The 17818-nt window shown below is 55.7% G+C and overlaps 1 protein-coding gene across 3 annotated transcripts in view; it reads right to left on the bottom strand.

Annotated features, from left to right (window-relative positions):
• Positions 1-5090: 5090 nt before the first annotated feature.
• PTK7 (protein tyrosine kinase 7 (inactive)) overlaps positions 5091-17818 on the bottom strand; it is a 35006-nt gene continuing 22278 nt past the window's right edge. For 2 of the 3 annotated variants that reach the window (XM_015623288.2, XM_019006182.2), the window contains exons 2-20: positions 17266-17559; positions 16616-16718; positions 15922-16112; positions 15179-15326; positions 14115-14245; positions 13599-13865; positions 13246-13379; positions 12726-12861; positions 12515-12634; positions 12237-12386; positions 11839-11989; positions 11347-11474; positions 10850-11062; positions 7682-7837; positions 7251-7483; positions 6622-6702; positions 6390-6541; positions 6137-6315; positions 5091-5931 (exon numbers count right to left, since the gene is read on the bottom strand). In XM_015623288.2, the coding sequence (XP_015478774.1) occupies positions 5771-5931; positions 6137-6315; positions 6390-6541; positions 6622-6702; positions 7251-7483; positions 7682-7837; positions 10850-11062; positions 11347-11474; positions 11839-11989; positions 12237-12386; positions 12515-12634; positions 12726-12861; positions 13246-13379; positions 13599-13865; positions 14115-14245; positions 15179-15326; positions 15922-16112; positions 16616-16718; positions 17266-17559 (3128 nt within the window). In that variant the 3' untranslated portion in view covers positions 5091-5770. The remainder of the gene's footprint in view (positions 5932-6136; positions 6316-6389; positions 6542-6621; positions 6703-7250; positions 7484-7681; positions 7838-10849; positions 11063-11346; positions 11475-11838; positions 11990-12236; positions 12387-12514; positions 12635-12725; positions 12862-13245; positions 13380-13598; positions 13866-14114; positions 14246-15178; positions 15327-15921; positions 16113-16615; positions 16719-17265; positions 17560-17818) is intronic. The other variant, XM_015623289.2, reaches the window with a different exon arrangement.

Genomic DNA, 17818 nt, shown 5'->3' with positions numbered 1-17818 from the left:
CTGCCTCGGCCCCCCTTCCCACCGCCAGTTCCGGGCACGCGGGTCCTCGTAAGGGACACACCACGTGGCTCAAAGATTGCTGCCTCGCCATCCTCAGGATCCGGCCGGGAGCGGCTCCGCGCCGCCGCGCCGGGATCCCGGCGATGCCGCCAGCTGTTGCTGCAGGCACGTCCGCAGCCCGGCTGTTGTCACAGCCTGCGAGGGACAGCGCGCCGTCCGTGCGGCTCCGGAGGCTGCAGAGGCACCGAGAGGGTGCGGGGGCCGCTCGGGGTGTGCGGGGCACAGGAGTGAAGCAGAGACGTCCGAAACACACATTGCCGAAGCACAGGCTGAGCTCTACCTAGTAGAGGAAAAGTAGGAAAAAGATCTCCCGTGTAACAGGATGGGCCGCAGCTACCTTCAAACCCACAGAGGGTGAGGCTGTGGTTCTCTATCACGGCCACCCATGTGTGGGACAGAGCAGCTGTACAGGTGGGAAGGGGCTGCTCTGGTTCTGCAGATCAGATGGCTCCAAGCACTTGGCACAGGTCACATCCTCCGTGCAGCTGTGGCCCAGGAGCTCCACAGCAGAGGGACGGCCCGCACAGGACACCCGTGTGCAGGGCACGCTGCGCGGGGCACAGCAAAGGTGCGACAGGGACAGCACGGCCCCAGAGCTCAAAGCTGAGAGGACACACAGAGAACTCTTAGTTGAGAAAAGGGATCTCCCATACCCTGTCCTACAAACAGGGACTGCAACCCAGGGCAAGACCTCACCTCTGGCAGCAGCAGTCCCGCCACAGACCCATTTTGTCTCCCGGGCACCTCATGGAAGGTTCTGCAGCTGGCACCAGCCCTTTCCATATCTGCCTCATCACTCAGAGGACACGCACGCCCTCACAGCTGTCCCCCACAGCCCAGGGCCAACCTCCTACAGAGCAAGGGAGTAACTGCAAACCCCAACACCCCCCTCTCTGCCACCACCGCCTCCCCCTCCTCCCGCCAGCCATGCTCCTCCAGTGAGCACACATGCCATTTATAGCTCCCAGCAGGGCTGCTGGAACTCACATGCCTCCCATCACATGCCCTGGCCGCCCTCCCTTCAAACTGAGCACAAACTACACCTGGCACAGGTGAGACCGAGGCCTCGCCGTGTCCTGCCAGGCTGGGAAAGGGTCAGCAGGACCCTCTGCCTGGCTGGAGACACCAGTTAGGCTGGGAACAATGCACACACCGATCTGACAGCCAGAGCCAGGGCGGTCTGCCTGCTCAGCACGAGTGTGCAGTCACTGCAGGTACCAGGATCTGGTTTTCTCCTGCTCATGAAACAGCTACACACTCCTTTCCTCCTTCTCCTCCCTGAGCCATCCAACTGCTTTTGCTCCCTAAGCTGCACGAGTGTCTACACAGGCAAGAAGTGACACCTGGCTCATTCCTTCTGTTGCAGTCCTTTCTTTCCCAAGCCTCATCCTGTGGATGCTTTCCAAGATGCCTGTCCTGCTTGTGCTGTGAACAGACCCAGAGTTTCAGCCTGCCCCAGCTTCCTGGGATGTGAATCTCTCCCCAAGGCAGTCAGACCCACGCTGGAAAGCCAAGCCCTGTCCCCAAACCACCATCACCCACAGAATACAAGTTACCAGCAGGTCCTCCTTTTAACAAACCAGCAGCCACTGACAACAGAAAGCAGCTTAAAGCAAGTTTCCAGCTTCCAAGGATTTTCTCATTTACAACCCCACATCATAAAATTCCCATTTTGAGCCCTGTTCTTACACAGCTTTAGGGCACAGCACTTGACACTATGCCTTAAAAGCCTCTTGCCTGATTTCCCCCAAAGTTCCCTCCAGATAAGCTGCCTGACCGCTCCATGGGAGCAGGGACCCTGCCGCCAGCATGACCCCAGCCCTCTACATCCCCTTTTCGATCCTCCTCTAGGTCATTGCAACAAGTGCTTCTTTACCCTTTTCCAGCTCTCCATCCGTATTGCAGCTGGGTGCTAGGGTTGTGATGGTTTCCATCCTGTTCCTGATCTTCCTTACTGTTGATTCTGCAGCTGCTTTTTCTGACTGCTGCTGAACACAGCTGCTCTTTTTTTAACAGCCAGATCTCTTCCATGAGTGGTAACTACAACAGAGGTACTGTTGCATGTGCAAAACTAGGTTCTGGCCTTTCTTAATATTTTTTTTTTGGTCAAGAGACAGGTGCAGGAATGGGGCTGCTCCCTGAGGGGTGACCCCGTATCCTCAGGAACAGATATGAACCCACAGTACCTGAGCAGAGCAGCAACAGGTGTTGGTATCAGGGGCCATCCACAGAGCAAGCCATGGATTAAATCCAGCATCCACTTGGTCGTGAGATAGAGCCAAAATCCTGACTGGATAATAAGGCTACCATATATGCCTAGAAGACAGGGCTAGAGGCAAGGCCAAAACAGGAACACCTACAAGCTTGCTTAAAACAAACCTGAAAGCAGAGGCTAGAGCTTAAATGCAGCTCCAGAGTGTAGGGGGAAGTCCCAGGTGAGGCTGCTTAGGACAATTAAGGCCATTAGTTTCCACACAAGTGCCTGACTTGAAGGAGTCACAGGGCAGCAGAGGAAATCAGAGCAAACCAAAAAGCCCTTCCTCAAGCTGCATAGCAGATCTGTGCACTCATGGAGCAGGGGTGCTCAAAGGATGCAGCGGTGCAGGGGGAATTTGGCTAACTTTAGGGCAAGAGAAGACATCAGGGACTGCTAGAAATGCCTGTTTTGGATGTCTTTATGCTTTAGGGAGTTGCTCATCGGGACCAACACACATCTGCTTGCTGTTTATACTGTTCAGTAAACGTTCAGTTTTGGCCACAGCTGGTGGCTCTCTAGGTGGACCTGTGCTCTGATGGAGCCATGTGCTTCCTTCTGGCCCTGGATTCCACACATGGTCTGGGAGTTGTTCCTTCCCTTTGGGCTGAGGCAATTGATCCCACCTCCCTCAACTGCCCAAGTGCCCTCATTCTCCAGGAGAGGTTCTGATTCCCTGCTTTGCTCCACCACATTTAGCCAGGACTGTATTTGCTCAGCTTGCCCTTTCCAATTACTCTCACCAACATTTGTCCCATCCCCAATGATACCAAAGTTTTTCATGACATCACTCCCAAAAATACACAATCCCAACCTCTGTCATTGTGTACTCTTTGGGTCTGGAGTTTGTCCTAGCTTTGGTGACTTTCCATTTGGGTGTTTCCCTGTAGTCACCAGGTCTTGACTGTATGACAAACGGGCAGTGGAGCCTCCAGGATAAAGCAGAGCCCCCAGTCCTGCACAGAACCAGCTCACTGCAGCCATGCTATACCCTCCCACTACACGAGATGCCTGCATGCATAGATCTGGCAGAAAAAGGGTGGTACCCCCAAAATCCTTGGCATCTCTGGTCTTTAGCCATGGCATCACTGAGATTCTGCTTGGCTAGGCCAGCACAAGTGGCTTGGCTGCAGGAATCAGCCCACAGAGTGCAGCATTCCTGCCTGGAAGGAAGGACAGCAGACAGGAAAGTCCACAGGAATGGAATGGATGTGAGAAGTGGAACAAAAGGACATCAAACAACAGCAAATGCATGACACAGGTCACTTGCAAGTTGGAGAGCACATAAGCAGCAGTGCCACAACACTCTCACACTTCAGAAGGGAAGGGAGGGACTGGAGGAGCAATAAGAGGGACATGAGGCTGCAAAGAGTAGGAGGAAAGGCAGATCCTGATCCCTCTGCCCCTAACAGGTCTGCCCAGCATCGCCAATCCCATGCTGTGGCCAGGCCCTCTGGTCATGGAGGCAGGCAGGGGTCAGGGTGGCAGTCACCTGCTGCCAAACAAACTACACCAAGGAGCACCAAGGCCAGTGAACTAGACCTGGCTGTCCCCCTCTAAAGAGGGGCCCAGCACCCAGCCACTGCCACAGCTTGCTTAGCTTTCCAAGAAACCTTGGCATGGGGAGTCCATAGCTCCCACCTGCAGGACACAAGTGCTGGAAAAGGGACAAACACCTTTGAGAACTGGCAGAGCAACTGCCAGCAAACTTGTTTGCACCCAGTTTCCAAGTCTGGACCAAATCTGAGCTCAGAGCCAGCTAGCACATTCCAAGAAATGAGCATTTCCCCCCTTCCAGCATCTCTTGGGTAGCACAGATGGGAAGAGAATCCTGGACATTTCTGGTCCATCCCTGATTAAAGCAGAGCCAACCACACTGGGTAGTTCAGGACTTCTCTGGTCCAGGATTGGGTGTCTCCAATGATGGTAATGGAGATGCCATAGCTTCTCTGGGACTCAGACCTTTATTACCCTTGAGAGGAAACATTTCCCCTAATACCCAGTATGAATGTCCCTTGTGCAGCTCATGCCCACTGCCTCCAGTTCAGCCCCATCAGGCCTCCTGTAAAGCTCAGATCTGACTATATAACCTCCCCAAACACAGGGCTGTGCAGCCAAGTGAAACTGCTGGTCCCTGTGCCTCACTCTGGCTCCAAGGGACAAGCCCGTGCTGGTTTGGCTCACCTTCATGCTGAGTGGATTGGAGCTTCTCATACACCATTTGCACACCTTTTCTCTCCCAAGAAGAGACTGCCAGGACCTTGCCATTGTTCTGGGCCTTTAGCACAGAGGAGAGGGCTGCAGACCACCTGTGACAGCAGGATATCCCCCCCAGTGTCCCCATGGCCCTGCTAGCATCCTGCAAGAAGCAGCAGCTGAAGTCCCCTCTACAAAGCCACAACCCACCGTGGGCTGCAAAGCTGCCCCAGAGGTGGGTGCACAAACCCAGTCAGTACCTGAGGTGGGGGCAGCCAATTAACAGGTCCAGCAGTGTTTGTTTGCGTGGAGTCTGAGTGGAACATTTTCTTTTGAGACAAATCCCTCTTGGAGAGCAACCCATGACTGTCCACAGAGACAGTAAGTGCTAAGGCAAAGTGCTCCTTCAGGGCACACAGGACTGGGAACAGCATCTCAGATTCACCTCAGAAGGGGGCAAAGGGGTTAAACACAGCAGACAGATGCCTGAGAAACCTGCCCCAAACCCTTCCTAGGATCCATGTGGAGGAAAACCGCTATCTGACAACAGTATTTTACAAAGACAAAAAAAAAACCAAAAAAAAAAAAAAAAGCGCCTTCTTTATTGAGAGCAGCACATAAAAACCCAACAAAACCCAACCCTTCTTGGCTGCAGTACCCTCCACTCAAGCAAACAAACTAACCCACTCTAGGCTGCATTCCAGTAACAGAAATACTATGGTAGGGAGGAGTCAGCGCTCTGGAAGAGGGAGACAGGGGGCTCTGCCCAGAGTCATAAGTACAAAAAAAAGGCACAGGGTAACTGGGAAAGGTAGTGAGCTCCTTCATATGCCAGGCACTTTGTGCTCCTGTTGGCTGGCCTGTCCCCATGGGGAAGGGGAAGGCAGGCATGCCTAGCACAGACGGACGGAGAGAGGGCCGGGCCAGGCCGGCAGAGATGGATGTGGCGAGCAGGGATGCCCAAGCTCTCGCCGTGGGAGGGGAGCTGCGCTCCATCCACACCAGCAGCCTAAGGGCACCGGGCTGAGCAGGCAGGGGGCAGGAGGCAGCAAGGGCTGTCTTTTGGGACCCACTGGGGAGGGGGGTGGGGCTGGGGTACACTGGCTTGTGCTTTGAGTCCAGCAGCTGCTGATTCTGAGCTGCTTGCTGGCGCATCGGGGTCGGGCTCAGCAAGGGGCTGTGGGAGTGCCAGGGGCTCTCCGGGCACGTACAGACCCCTGTCCACCCCGCCACATCCTTCACCAGCAAGGGCTGGGGGGCTCAGGCTTTGCTGTCAGCTGGGCTGTCCCCAAGGGTGGTGGCAAGCTCACTGAAGGAGGGCCGGTCCTTAGGGCTGGGGGCCCAGCAGCGCTGCATCAGCTTGGCCAGGCGGGAAGGGCAGCCCTCGGGGTGCGGGAGCTTCGTCTTTCCTGACTGCAGACCTGGCACGAAAGAAAAAGTTCAAAGGGCCATTGGGAAGGGGTGTGAGCCTCTCTGGGGGATGCAAGGAGAGCAGCAGTTTTCCATGCAGGCTGGGACAGCCTCCCCAGCCAGACCAGCACTGTCACACAGCCTGTCTGGCCCCCTTCACCACACGAAAAGCAAGTAGGCTACAATTCCAGGGACAGCACAAGGTACTCCACATACCTGCTAGGACCTCATCATCTGCCAGTGGAGTGTAGGGCATCTCCCCATGCGTGAAGACCTCCCACATGAGCACCCCAAAGGACCACACATCCGACTTAGTGGAGAACTCATCTTCTAGCACAGCCTCAGGTGGCATCCAGCGCAGCGGGATCCAGGCCTGGCGGAAATGGTAGTACTCGCTGCGGGCAGGACAGACAGGCAGTGAGACTGGTGCCATTTCATCCCCTCCCACTCCCCTGTCAGGCTCCCTGACCTGTTGTACACGTCCTTGCTGAGACTCAGGGATGAGACCTTGACCTGCCGCTGGGCACTGACCAGGCAATTCCTGGCGGCCAAATCCCGGTGCACGAACCTGCCATTGGAGAGGTGCTCCATGCCCAGGGCCACCTGTGTGCAGAGAGACACCTGACCCCAGAGAGCTGTCAGCACTGGCTGCCCTCCTTAAGGTCCCCAGCCCTACAGCACTTCCAAAGCTGCACAGTCACCTTGTGTTTGGTAGTGAGCGGCTGTGGCTTCAGGGACTCATCTTTGCTCTTGGAGATTCTCAGAAACTGCTTCAGGTCCCCCTGTGAGACAGACAGCAATTCAGAGTCAGCATCTCGACATCCTGACAAGTCCCACTGGTCCCTGCAGTGCCTGGATGTGGCAGGCACACAGATCCTCATCTCCTGATCCACAGTTCCTGCCTGTCCTCCTGGTCCCTGCCTTGTAGGGCAAGCCAATATCTTTGGGCCTCAACTGGCTAAGAACAGGGCAAGCAGGCCTGAAATCTCCAGGTTCTTCATGCCCCAAATTTATTTCTCTCCTACAAACTCCAGACTGCTCGTGGCCCTTAGCATTCACAGCCATTCTGCAGCATGGAGTCCCACAACTTAGCTTATATAACCGAGTCCTGGACATAAACCAGAAATCAGGAGGATGTAGAGGACAAAGTCACTTCCAGGTCTTGCAGGAGACTCCCATTCCCCTTGAGACTCCTCCAGAGGCTGGGAACAGCAGTAAGCTCAGCTCTCCTTACACCCTGACTGCCCTGTGTTGCCAGCCTGTTGTCACACTTGCAGGCCCCACGCCCACTGCTGTCATGTCCCTGCTTTACTGCTGGCAGGGCCCTTACCAGGTCCACATACTCCAGGACCATGTAGTGTGGCTCTGCCTCGCGGCACAGCCCCAGCAGCCGCACCACGTTGGCGTGGTTCAGCTTCCCAAACATCTCTGCCTCCCGTCGGAAGTCCAGCTGCAGCTGCTCATCCCTCGTCTGCAGGCTCTTCACCAGCACCAGCGCTTCACCCTCACCATCTTCTGCGCCTTTGGCCTTGGCCAGGAACACTTCACCGAACTCCCCCCTGCCTGGAAGTGCAGAGAAGCACATGGGACAGCACGTCCTGCACTAGGACAGCAGGTGTGCTTGACAGCCCAGGGGCTGCAGGGCCCTCTGTACCCAGCACATCCTGGGTTGTAAGCAAAACATCCACATGTTTTCTGGCTGGGGTTTCAGCCACAGGTTTCCTGCTGGAGTGGGGACAAGGCCAGGGCAGTCCAGCATACCCAGGGTTGTGATTGTCTGCAGGTTGGAACGCGGAAAGTGCATCTTGTCGGTAGCGCTGTGGCGCTTGCTGGCCCCAGAGCTGCTGCCCAGGTTGGTCAAGGCCACTTCTTCCTGAATCTCTGCTGTCATCTGCCCGTTCTGCAGCAAAGCACCGCCTGCAAGGGAAGCACAAATAGCTTCAGCATCCTGCCAGGCCACACAGTTAAAGTTATTCTGGGGCTCAGCCCCTCCTGGGGCTCTGACGCTCCGAGCACTCCAGCCCCAGGCAGCAGAGCGGCCTGGCCTCAGTTTTTGCCCCACCTCTGGCAGCCCGGCAGCCACCCTTGAAATCAGATGCTGAGCAATGGCTTTGGTCCCAGAGCCAGCCAGCCCCATCTGGCCTTGTCCATCCCACGCCACTCAGTCATCCCCAAGCAGTGGCTACATCCAAGCTACCGCTGACAAAACTCCAGCAGCAGGAGATGGGATGGGTGAGGCAGAGATGGAGCAGATGGACACCGCTCACTCTCAAGTCTATCTGGCATCAGCTGCTGCAGTCTGATGTCCCTGCTCCTTACTCACTTCCCAACAAGCCTTGGGAATGTCCTTGGAAATGCTGAACCTGTAAGACCAGACCAGCCTGGATTTTAACTGGGTTAAAGCAGTGCTAGGAAGCAGTTTCTTCGCAATCAACCCCAGCAAGCTTTCTGCACAGGAACTTCACTTCCCTAGCACAAACACAAGCCAGAGAACAGAAGAAAACATGATTGCCTTGAGAAAGTACAAAATCCTGCATTTTACAAGCAGATTGTAGGGAAATAACTGCATAGATGGCAAACCTCGATTTTCAGTGTATTTACTGCTTGGATCAGACCTGGTGACTAGGAAGTGGTACTTTCCATAAAATGAAGGCAGGAGTTGGAATTTAAAGCAGGAAACAACCCTGAGCTAGGGTCACTCACACACCTGCAACGTCACTCTGTGCTACTCCATTTCAGCTGCTCCTGGAATAAGCACTAGGCAAACAGCCACACAGTAGGAAATCACAAAATTCAGACAACCTAGCGCAAGGTAACTCCAACAGGAGTAGAAACTTCACTGGCTGTAGTTTCATCTCAGGCATCATCACAGTGTGTGCACATGCTGAGCAGGCCTGGCCACCATGACAGGGACCATAGCTTTGTCACAGGTAGGACTGGAGCTGTGAACACTGAGATTATGTTGACTTAAGAGCCATGGCTACTGACAGCTGTTTGCTCTCACATGGTGGAGTAAGATTTGCAAAGATAAAACCAAAAAACCACCATTTATACTATAAATCAAAGCTGGATGCTCCTTACACTCTCCCTGTTTTTACACTCATTATCAGCAGGACTGTTTGACCCTGTGCTGTCTGCACTCATGACTAATTGTGTCTCAAGACCACAAGCTTGAAGCCAAGAGGATAACACAAGACGACCACTGCAACTGTGCCAAAAAAATCCTGAAGGCTGCAGAGTGAGTGTTCTACCACTGAGAGACAGCACCAGCAGGCAGCAACAAGAGACACTTTGGAGAACAGACATTCCCATGTTTCATACAGCCTGGACAAGGCACTTGGTAACAAAGGGACAGGAGGCTTCATTTATGTATCCAGCAGCCCAGAGGGGAACCAAGCGAAAGGAAGCTGCCTGCTTTGCCCACCTGCCTGCAACACCTGAGCATCTCCTGGAGAAACAGACACAGCCATGCTGCCCCAGAGACACCAGCACAGAAATCAGTCCCCACAGCCGTGAGCCTCCCCAAATGCTATGTCTGTATTCAACAACAAGAAGAAGAAAGCAGCACAGTCAGACAGGGATACTGAGAGCAAGCTCTCCTTACAGAGGATGTGGCACACCAAGGACATGACCTTGTAGAGTAACTGGATGGTTAGAAGTGCACAGATCCATAGGAAATCCATAGCAAAGATCCACTGCAAGTCCATGGAGTGGTTTAATCTGTCTGGATTCTGAGGGCACTCAGGAAAAGCCAGCTGGTGGTCAGCCAGGGAGTACTTTAGGTACTGAGGCAGGTGCTGAAATACTCTGTGTCACCCAGCTAATGAAGGACCACAACAAAAAGAGGCAAAGAGACAGATCTTTCAAGACTGTGGTGAATGGAATGACTTCACTAGAGCTGACAGCAAACACAAACCACTTCTCCTGAGAGGCTATGGAAGTACCAAAAAGGAGTGCAGACATCTGGGAAGCTGGGTCTGCTTTTAAGAATGAGGATGCACCTGACAACTAACCTGGTTCCAAATAAAGGATACAAGAAGAGGCAAACTCTAGCAGAAGAGAAATATAATAAAAAAACAGACCAAGATAGAAATCTGAGACCACCTCAGAAATGATTGGAAGAAATTCTTTCCAAGGAAGGGGATGCTGGCCAGAGACTTCTGGCACAGGTGAGCTGCCTGTGACTTTTCCATGGGAAGATCTTACACTGATGACAGATGCAGAGAACAAAGCTGCTGAGATGCTTCTGTACCCCTGCTCCTAGGAGGTTCCCCACAGCCAAACTTCTCTTCTGGAGGTTTGGCTCTGTTCAAAGTGCCAATGCAAGGAGAAAATGAGGATGCAAACCCAGCAGTTGTATTTTGCTAGGCCCTCACAGCAATTTCCACATGATCAGGACATGGCTGTGTGCTTGAGAACTGGGAGGGGGAACACCTGCATTCATGGGGAGTATGAATGGGGAGATCCAGGGAATTAGGGACAGCAAACTCAAGTGCACCCCACCACTTACAAGTCCTCACTGGAGATAACAGAGGGAGCTCAGTGAAACATCTTCACTTCAGCACCAGGAGCTGCTGAACTCCTGAAGAGGCCAGCAGAGGACTATTTTATTACACAGCAACAGGGATCCTCCCCTCCCCTGGTACATGTTATCCCATGCACAGGTGCTGGGATGCAGGAGTGATACCTAACTCAGCAGACAGTGATGGCCAAAATGTGAGGCTGGGATTCAGATTTCACACTAACTTGCCTCCTTCTCACCTGGCAGCAGGTCTCTGCTTTGAGTAGAGCAGCACCAAGCTGGCTCTCACCAGCCAAAAACCAGAGCAAGAGTCTATGGGTTAGGAGGAGTCCTGTTCCCTGGGATCTCCCTGCCCCTCCAGCACAGGGACAGGGGGCCAGCAGTGAAGCCCCCACCCTCAGGCGTACCGGCCTCACCGTTCAGACACTCCATTTCAGGCTCCTCGCCCTCTGGGTGCTTCTTCAGCCTCTTGGCTTTTCTCCTCTTCTTACAGTAGAACATCAGCCCCAGCACAATAATTATGTAGGCAACAGCCGCCCCCACTGAGAGCCCAATGGTCTGGATCATCTTGTAGGGTGTGTGGCTGCCAGGTCCCTCATCCTCTTCTGCTGCTGGCTTGTCTGTGGGACAGAGAGCATCCAACACATGGGGGTGTAGAGGGATTTCCCAAATCCTGCTCAGGAATGTGCTGGAGGGATGTGAAAAGCCCCCCAGCCCTGCACCCACTGCTATGGCCACCTCCTCACCCAGCCACAGCGCACTGGGCACATCCCACAGCACACTGCTGCATTCCAGTGGGGATGCTGCTGTGACTACCTGGCAGGCCCAACTAGGGCCAGAAGCAGGGCCTAAAACTGACAGGGATTCTAGGAGGTCATGTCCCAACACTGGGCACCTTCCTTACCTACAACGTAGAGGAAGGCCTCCCGGTGCTTGATGTTGCAGCTGTTGCCAGCGATGCAGGTGTACTTTCCAGAGTCCTCGGTGGTGACATCGTAAATCACCAAGGAGCCATTGGGCATGATCTGAATCCTGCCAAGCACACGCACAGAGCTCTTGGCAAACACCAGAGGGCAGAGACAGGCTTGGGGCACGTGCAGCCCCCCACCCCAGGATGCCTCAGCCTCACATCCCCCCGCTGCCATCAGCTTCCATCTCAGGCTGTGCAACACTTAGGAAGAGATGACTGCAGCTCAATCACAGCTTGGCAGGCTGTGGCAGAAAGGGAAACCCTGGGGGTAGGAGAGTCCAGGTCCTGGCACGTGGAGTAAATTATGTGCCCACCAAGCTGGGAACCCAGGATTGCACCACTGGCACCCTCATACTGAGCAGGGATGAGGGATACTTGGGAATGTCCTGCTGTGCTACATGTCAGTTTGGGATGGAGGCTGTGTACCTGGGCAGGAGCCTGCCGGGCTCCAAAATCTTGTCCTTCCCTTTCCACTGGATGTGCGGTACAGGGTCCCCTTCTGCCTGGCACTGGAACATGGCTGTGTGGCCCTGGTACACCGTTGTGGGCTCCGGCTCCAGCTTGAAGGTGACGTAAACTGAGGGCAGAGAGGCCAACACCAACGCTGTCAGCTCCTGGGAATGGTGCTAAGCTCCCACAAGGGAGCATGGCCAGCACAGTGGCACGTGCCCTCTCAGGCTGCACACAAAGCACTGACAAACCAGACACCCAGTGCCGTGGGACAGCTCAGGGTCAGGCCAGACACTGCTCTCTCTGCCATGCAGGCAAAGCCAGCGCAAGGCCAGCACAGCAGGAGATGCCCCTGCCTGTCACAGAGCCCTCACCTGCTACCACGAGCTGCACGGTGGCACGGATCTCGCCCTGCGGCCTGTTGGAGGCGATGCACGTGTAGTTTCCCGAGTCGCTCCTGCTCACCTTGTGGAAGGACAGGATGCCAGCATTGTGGCTGACATGGGATGGCAGGCTGCTCCCGTCTGCAGGACATGAGAGGATGGATGCAGCAGCCGTGCAGGAAGCACTGGGCCACACTGGAGGTGGGACAGCATAAAGCTCCCGTGGGCTCAGGTCAGAAGCAGGCATATGACAACCAAATCCCCCTGACCTGTCTTAGTCCACTGGATGGTGGGTTTTTCCCGGCCCGTGGCTGAGCAGGACACCGTAACCTCCTTATCAAACTCCATGCACTGCAGGGGCTGAGGTGGTGGGGTGAACTTCAGCTTCTCTGCAACAGACAGAGGTGACCTTTAGGCTCCGTCCCCACCACAGGAGGCCCTGGAGCCGGAGGTATCACAGGCGCACGGGGAGCGGCGTACCCAGCACGTGCACCCGCGCGTATCCCTCGATGCTGCCCGCCGGGGTGCTGCTCACACACTTGTACATGGTGCCATCGTACACCTCCACGTTGTTGATGCGCAGCGTCCCGTTCTCCGAGATCTCAAACCGCGAGTCCTGCCCAGAGCGGGGGAAGGAGCGGGGCAGAAATGACGCTGTCACCAGCCCTAGGATTAGCCCTCGCTTGTGGCACTGCTGACATGCCACACCGTGCTTCAGATAAACACATCCCTGCTGAGACCCCCACGGAGAACTGAGACAAGCTGCGGGGACCTTTCTCTTGCCCCTGCCCCAAAAGCACAGGGCTGACTGCCAGCCAAGTGGCAAGAAAAAGCCAAATGTGCACCCACACATCAGCAGGATAGAGCTAGTGGCAGGAATATGGCCAAAATGGGGGTGACAGGGAAGCTGGGCCTAGGAACAAGGTGAGAAACAGCAGCAGCAGAGCAGGTGCCCAGCATAAGTGCCCATGAGGGGCAGGGGCTTGCCTTGTTGCCTCACCTCAGAAATGGAGACACCATTGCGGTACCAGGTGACGGTGGGTTTCAGGGAGGCCTTGCTGAGGCAGTGCAGGTATCCTGGCTTGCTCTCCTCCAGCTGGCTGTCCTTGGGCATCTCCACCCATTTGGGTACCGCTGGGCACAAAGGCAAGGGGTTACAAAGAGCCACTCACTACCCCTCTGGCCAGCAGCAGTGCAGAACACACAGGCGGGGTGCAACCAGCCATGGGGCTCCGCAGCTCAGGCATGAGAGGTGCCTCTCTATCAGTGAGGTGATGAGCCACGCTGCCCGGCTCACCCTAACCCCCTATCCAGCCCCTCTTCTGCTCCCACCCTTTTCAGAAAGTTTCCTACTAGCCACAGTGATGCTCAGCTCCTGCTTCTTCTCTCCAGCCTTGTTGGCAGCATGGCACGTGTAGATCCCTGCATCCATCTCGGTGATACTGGTGAAAATGAGCTGCTCTGCCTCTTGGTACACCCTGCCAGCAGTGGGAACCCGTTCCTGGTTTCTCTCCCACCAGACCTGGGGTGTGGGTATGCCTTGTGGGGCAGTGCAGGACACGCGATGCCCCTGGTTTGCTGTCAACACCTTCGGGGAGAAGGGTGGCATGTCTTCGATCTCTGAGAGGAACAAGAGACCACAAGGCTCAAAGAGGGCAAGAACGTGCAGCCAACCCACCAGCATCATCATTCACACAAGAGGCACCATTTAAAGGAGAGAGCACACAAACTGCTTTTGCTCCCCTCATCCAGACTGCAAGGATGAGCCACTGCATGTATTGACCCACTGCTGTACTGTCACACAGCTCCAGAGTGGCACTGGAACTCTGGGGCCCACTGCCCACCCTGCCACCAGCCCCAGGACCTCACCTGCCAGCCGCAGAGTTGCCTTCAGCACAAGAGCTTTCCCCCTCTGCCCGTGGCCAACGCACTTATAGACACCGGTGCTGCGAGCCCTCACCTGGGTGATCAGCAGGGAGCCATTGGCAAACACGGTGGTCCTGGGCACGCGGGGAGAGAAGGGCTCAGTGGGCATCTCTGCAGGACATGGGCCAGAGCTACAGCGCTGAGATGTCCTGTATGAGCCCGTGAAACCAAGAGGGTGCCAAGACAAAGCTTCCCACCACACATAAACAAGGAGATGGCTGGGACGCATTCTTCATGGAGGAAACAAGCTCACAGAAGTCTTGGTGAAGAGCTGGCTCCCACCAAAAATGCACAACACCAGGCATGGGCCAGCTCTGAGAGCACACAGAGCCAGGAGAAGGGGCAGGGGACACAAGGTGGCGCCCGGGGGCTGCCAGGCCGAGGGCATCCGGCACCCAGATGGCACTGCTTTCCTTCCAGAGTCTGGGAGAGACACATCCCAGCTCTGGATCCCTGTCCCTGCTCTGCAGACTGCCCCATGCTCAGGCTGTCTGGGGCTCAGAAACACTCCTGGCTCTGGGGAGGAATGTGGAAGTGCAAGAGAGCCATGGGCCCTGTGACTGCTGTGCAGATGTTTTGGGGCTGGGAGGTGTTCCCAAGTCTGGGACCACCACATGCTGGCATCTGGTACTGGGACACATCCCTGATTGTGAACTGCCCCAAGTGGGTGTCTGGAGCTGAGCTTCCCTGGCTCCATAGGATCACCACATTTGGGCTCAGAGACATCCCTAACTGCGGGGCCATCATGCATGGGCATCTAGAACTGACAGCCCCACAGACTTGTGTGGGACAAGCTGTGGACAAACTGCTCCCCGAGTCCTGTTCAGGTAAATTCCAGGCATGAGGACCCTGCTAAACCCAAGCCAGTCAAGCTAGAAATCAATCCCCATGGCCACTCTGATGTTGCGTGCTTGCCCTGGTGTACAGACTAGAGTTTGACCTCTCTCTTCTGGAACACAGCACCCCTCTCCTCCCAGCCCTGCCCACATCACTGGGGTCCCTATTACTTGGATCTGTTGGTGATGGGGTTGTCTTCAAAGAGCCATTCCTGCGTGGGAGGGGGCACAGCTGCAAACTGGCAGTCAAACATGGCCTCTTCATTCTTGGTCACGATGAGGTCCTGTGGGACGATCACTGCCTGAGGAAAGCTCTCGTCTGCAATGGCAGAGACCACGGGAGGGTGAGAGGGACAGAGGGACCTGTGGTGTTCCCACACCAGTGCTCTGGGGAAAGCTCAAAGAAGAGCTGGGCGCACCCCACAAGCCCGAAGGAGGAAAATGTGCCAGCACAGCTGGAGTTATGGACTCAGAGCCCAGGACTGCATGTAGGAGCTGCTCTGGGGAAAACCCCTTCTGTTTCCAGCAAGGTCCCGAGCACCCTGGTTCCTAGCAAACAGCTCAAAGCTGGCACTGGATGGCAAAATTCCCTTGTCCAGTTCCAAATACCCCCCTAGTGTCAACAATTCCCGCCCTCCTTGGGCCTTGCCTCCGAAGGCCAACAAGGCATCTACCAACATGGCATGATATTGGCAAAAGCAGGAGCACCTACAGCCTCCAGGGTGCTGCGTTACAAGGGAAGACAGCATAAATCTGCTCCAGAAAGACACAGGAGCAAACTAACACCCACAGACAGGGCTGGGCTCCAGCCTGGCCGGGATTTGTCGGGTCTGTCTCTGCCCAGGACAGTCACACAAGGCTGAGGGCTCCCCTGCAGCAGAGCAGGGCAGCGTAACAGCCGGGACACAGCTCACCGATGACATTGAGTGTGAAGTTGTTGTGGCTGCAGACGAAGCCGACGGCACTGCGGGCACAGCAGTAGTAGAGCCCGTTGTCATCAGGGCTGGCACTCTGCAGGGTCAGCGTCCGCTCCTTGTTGCTGACAGAGTAGGTGCTGCGGGCATCCGGGAGGGGGCTGCCATCCCGAAACCACTGCCACGTGGGGCTGCAAGGCAGGGGTGAGCAGGTGAGCAGGGGCACGGCACGGTGGGGGCTGCCCCGAGAGCAGGTGTGCGGAGGAGACAGCCCAGAGATGGCCCAGTTCCCTGGCTCTCCGTCCCACTGCTGGCCCGACACAGACACGAAGCCATGAGACATGCAGCCAAGTGGACGGGACACGACTGGGAAGCGACGGAGAGTGACTGCAGCACACCAAGCAGCTCAGCAAACTGGACTGTGACAGCCCATCCTTACTGTGCTCCTTGCTACGCGGCTCTGGGGAAGCCGTTTGCCTTCTCCCACGGTGCTCAGCCACAGGCTCAATCCTGCCTTTCGCCTTCCCTGACTCTACTGAATTCTTGCGGGAGAGAGGAGGGGAGGTGGGGGAGGAGGAGAAAGAAAGAAAGAGGTGGCGGGGGAGAGGGAGGGGGATAGAGAGAGAGAGAGAGACCACACAGCCAAGGTGCAGGGGCCTCTGGCAGGGTCCACTCCTCAGGAGGCAACCCTTACCGTGGGTGGCCATCGATTTGACACCGCAGCACCACTGTGGAGGAGGGCTGGATCTCAGCTACGCTGGCCGGCTGCTTCAGAACCACGCTGCCTGTCTCAATCCCTGTGGGATCAAAGAATACCAACACAGCTGGCTCCCCAAACCTACAGAACCCAGGTGGTGGTTATTGGTGAGTCACCGATAACCAGAGGAGGCAGCAAGGGCACAAGCATGCTTGGAGATACGTATGCCCTCGAACCAGCCTGGAGTAAAGAGACACCCACACTTGCAGAGATCCCACTTTGCCCTGTGCAGCTGTTCTCTGAGGGTTAACATGAATTCTGAAAGGACCTGCAGTGCCCAGGACACACTCACTGCAGTAATGTCCCTGTTTCATATGCACAAACAGGAAAGGCAGCAGGAGAAAGCATCTCTGACAGTCTCAGGGACACCAGAAGACACAAGAGGTCTACAGGGCAGGATGGACATGGCAGCTGGAGAGGAATCCTACTTGAGCAGCCCAAGGTGTCCAATCCCTGTCTAACCCACACAAGAATTAGCAGACAGCCTGGAAGAACTGTTTCCAGCTTCAGGCCCTCCCAGCAGAGTGCTTTTCCCCGTGCACAGTGGGCAGCACCAGGCCACGGCGTGGTGTTCACCCCACACTCACACTTGATGTTGAAGGATGCGTTGGCTGTGCGAGCCTCCTCCCCGGTGAGCACGTTCCTGGCCAGGCACTGGAAGACCCCGGCATCTCGGTGCCGATCCACGGCAGCAAACTGGAGGTTGCTGCCTTCCTTGAAGCGCTGCTCCGTGTCCTGAACGGGAAGCCCGTTCTGCAGCCACTCAAACTCCACGTCCGCCGGCTCCTTCACCTCGCAGCGGAGGATGGCGCTGCGCCCGTGCAGGGCATCCTGCGAGTACGGCTCCTTCGTGAAAAGGATGCTTGCCTGGGTCCCCACGGCTGCAAGACAGAAAAGGGAGGGCGTGTTTAGAGCAAGGGAATGAGAAGAATGGATCAGGTAAGCATTTGTCATTCTCAGGGGTCTCCAGACAGTCAGAACCATGTTAGGAGAAACATAGCTCAAAGCACATCTGTCAAAACGAATTCAGAGTTTTAACAGATCTGTGCTCAGATGCCAGCACAGCTCCTTTCAGCCTGTCTGCAGCAACCACTGGAACAGAGGTGCCTGAGCCAAGGAGAGCCCTCTCCTTGTCTCCCA

Source organism: Parus major, chromosome 3 (assembly GCF_001522545.3).
Source record: "Parus major isolate Abel chromosome 3, Parus_major1.1, whole genome shotgun sequence".
Lineage (NCBI taxonomy): Eukaryota > Metazoa > Chordata > Aves > Passeriformes > Paridae > Parus > Parus major.
Note: the sequence above shows the minus strand (reverse complement) of the source record. Positions and strands in the feature narration are given on the sequence as shown.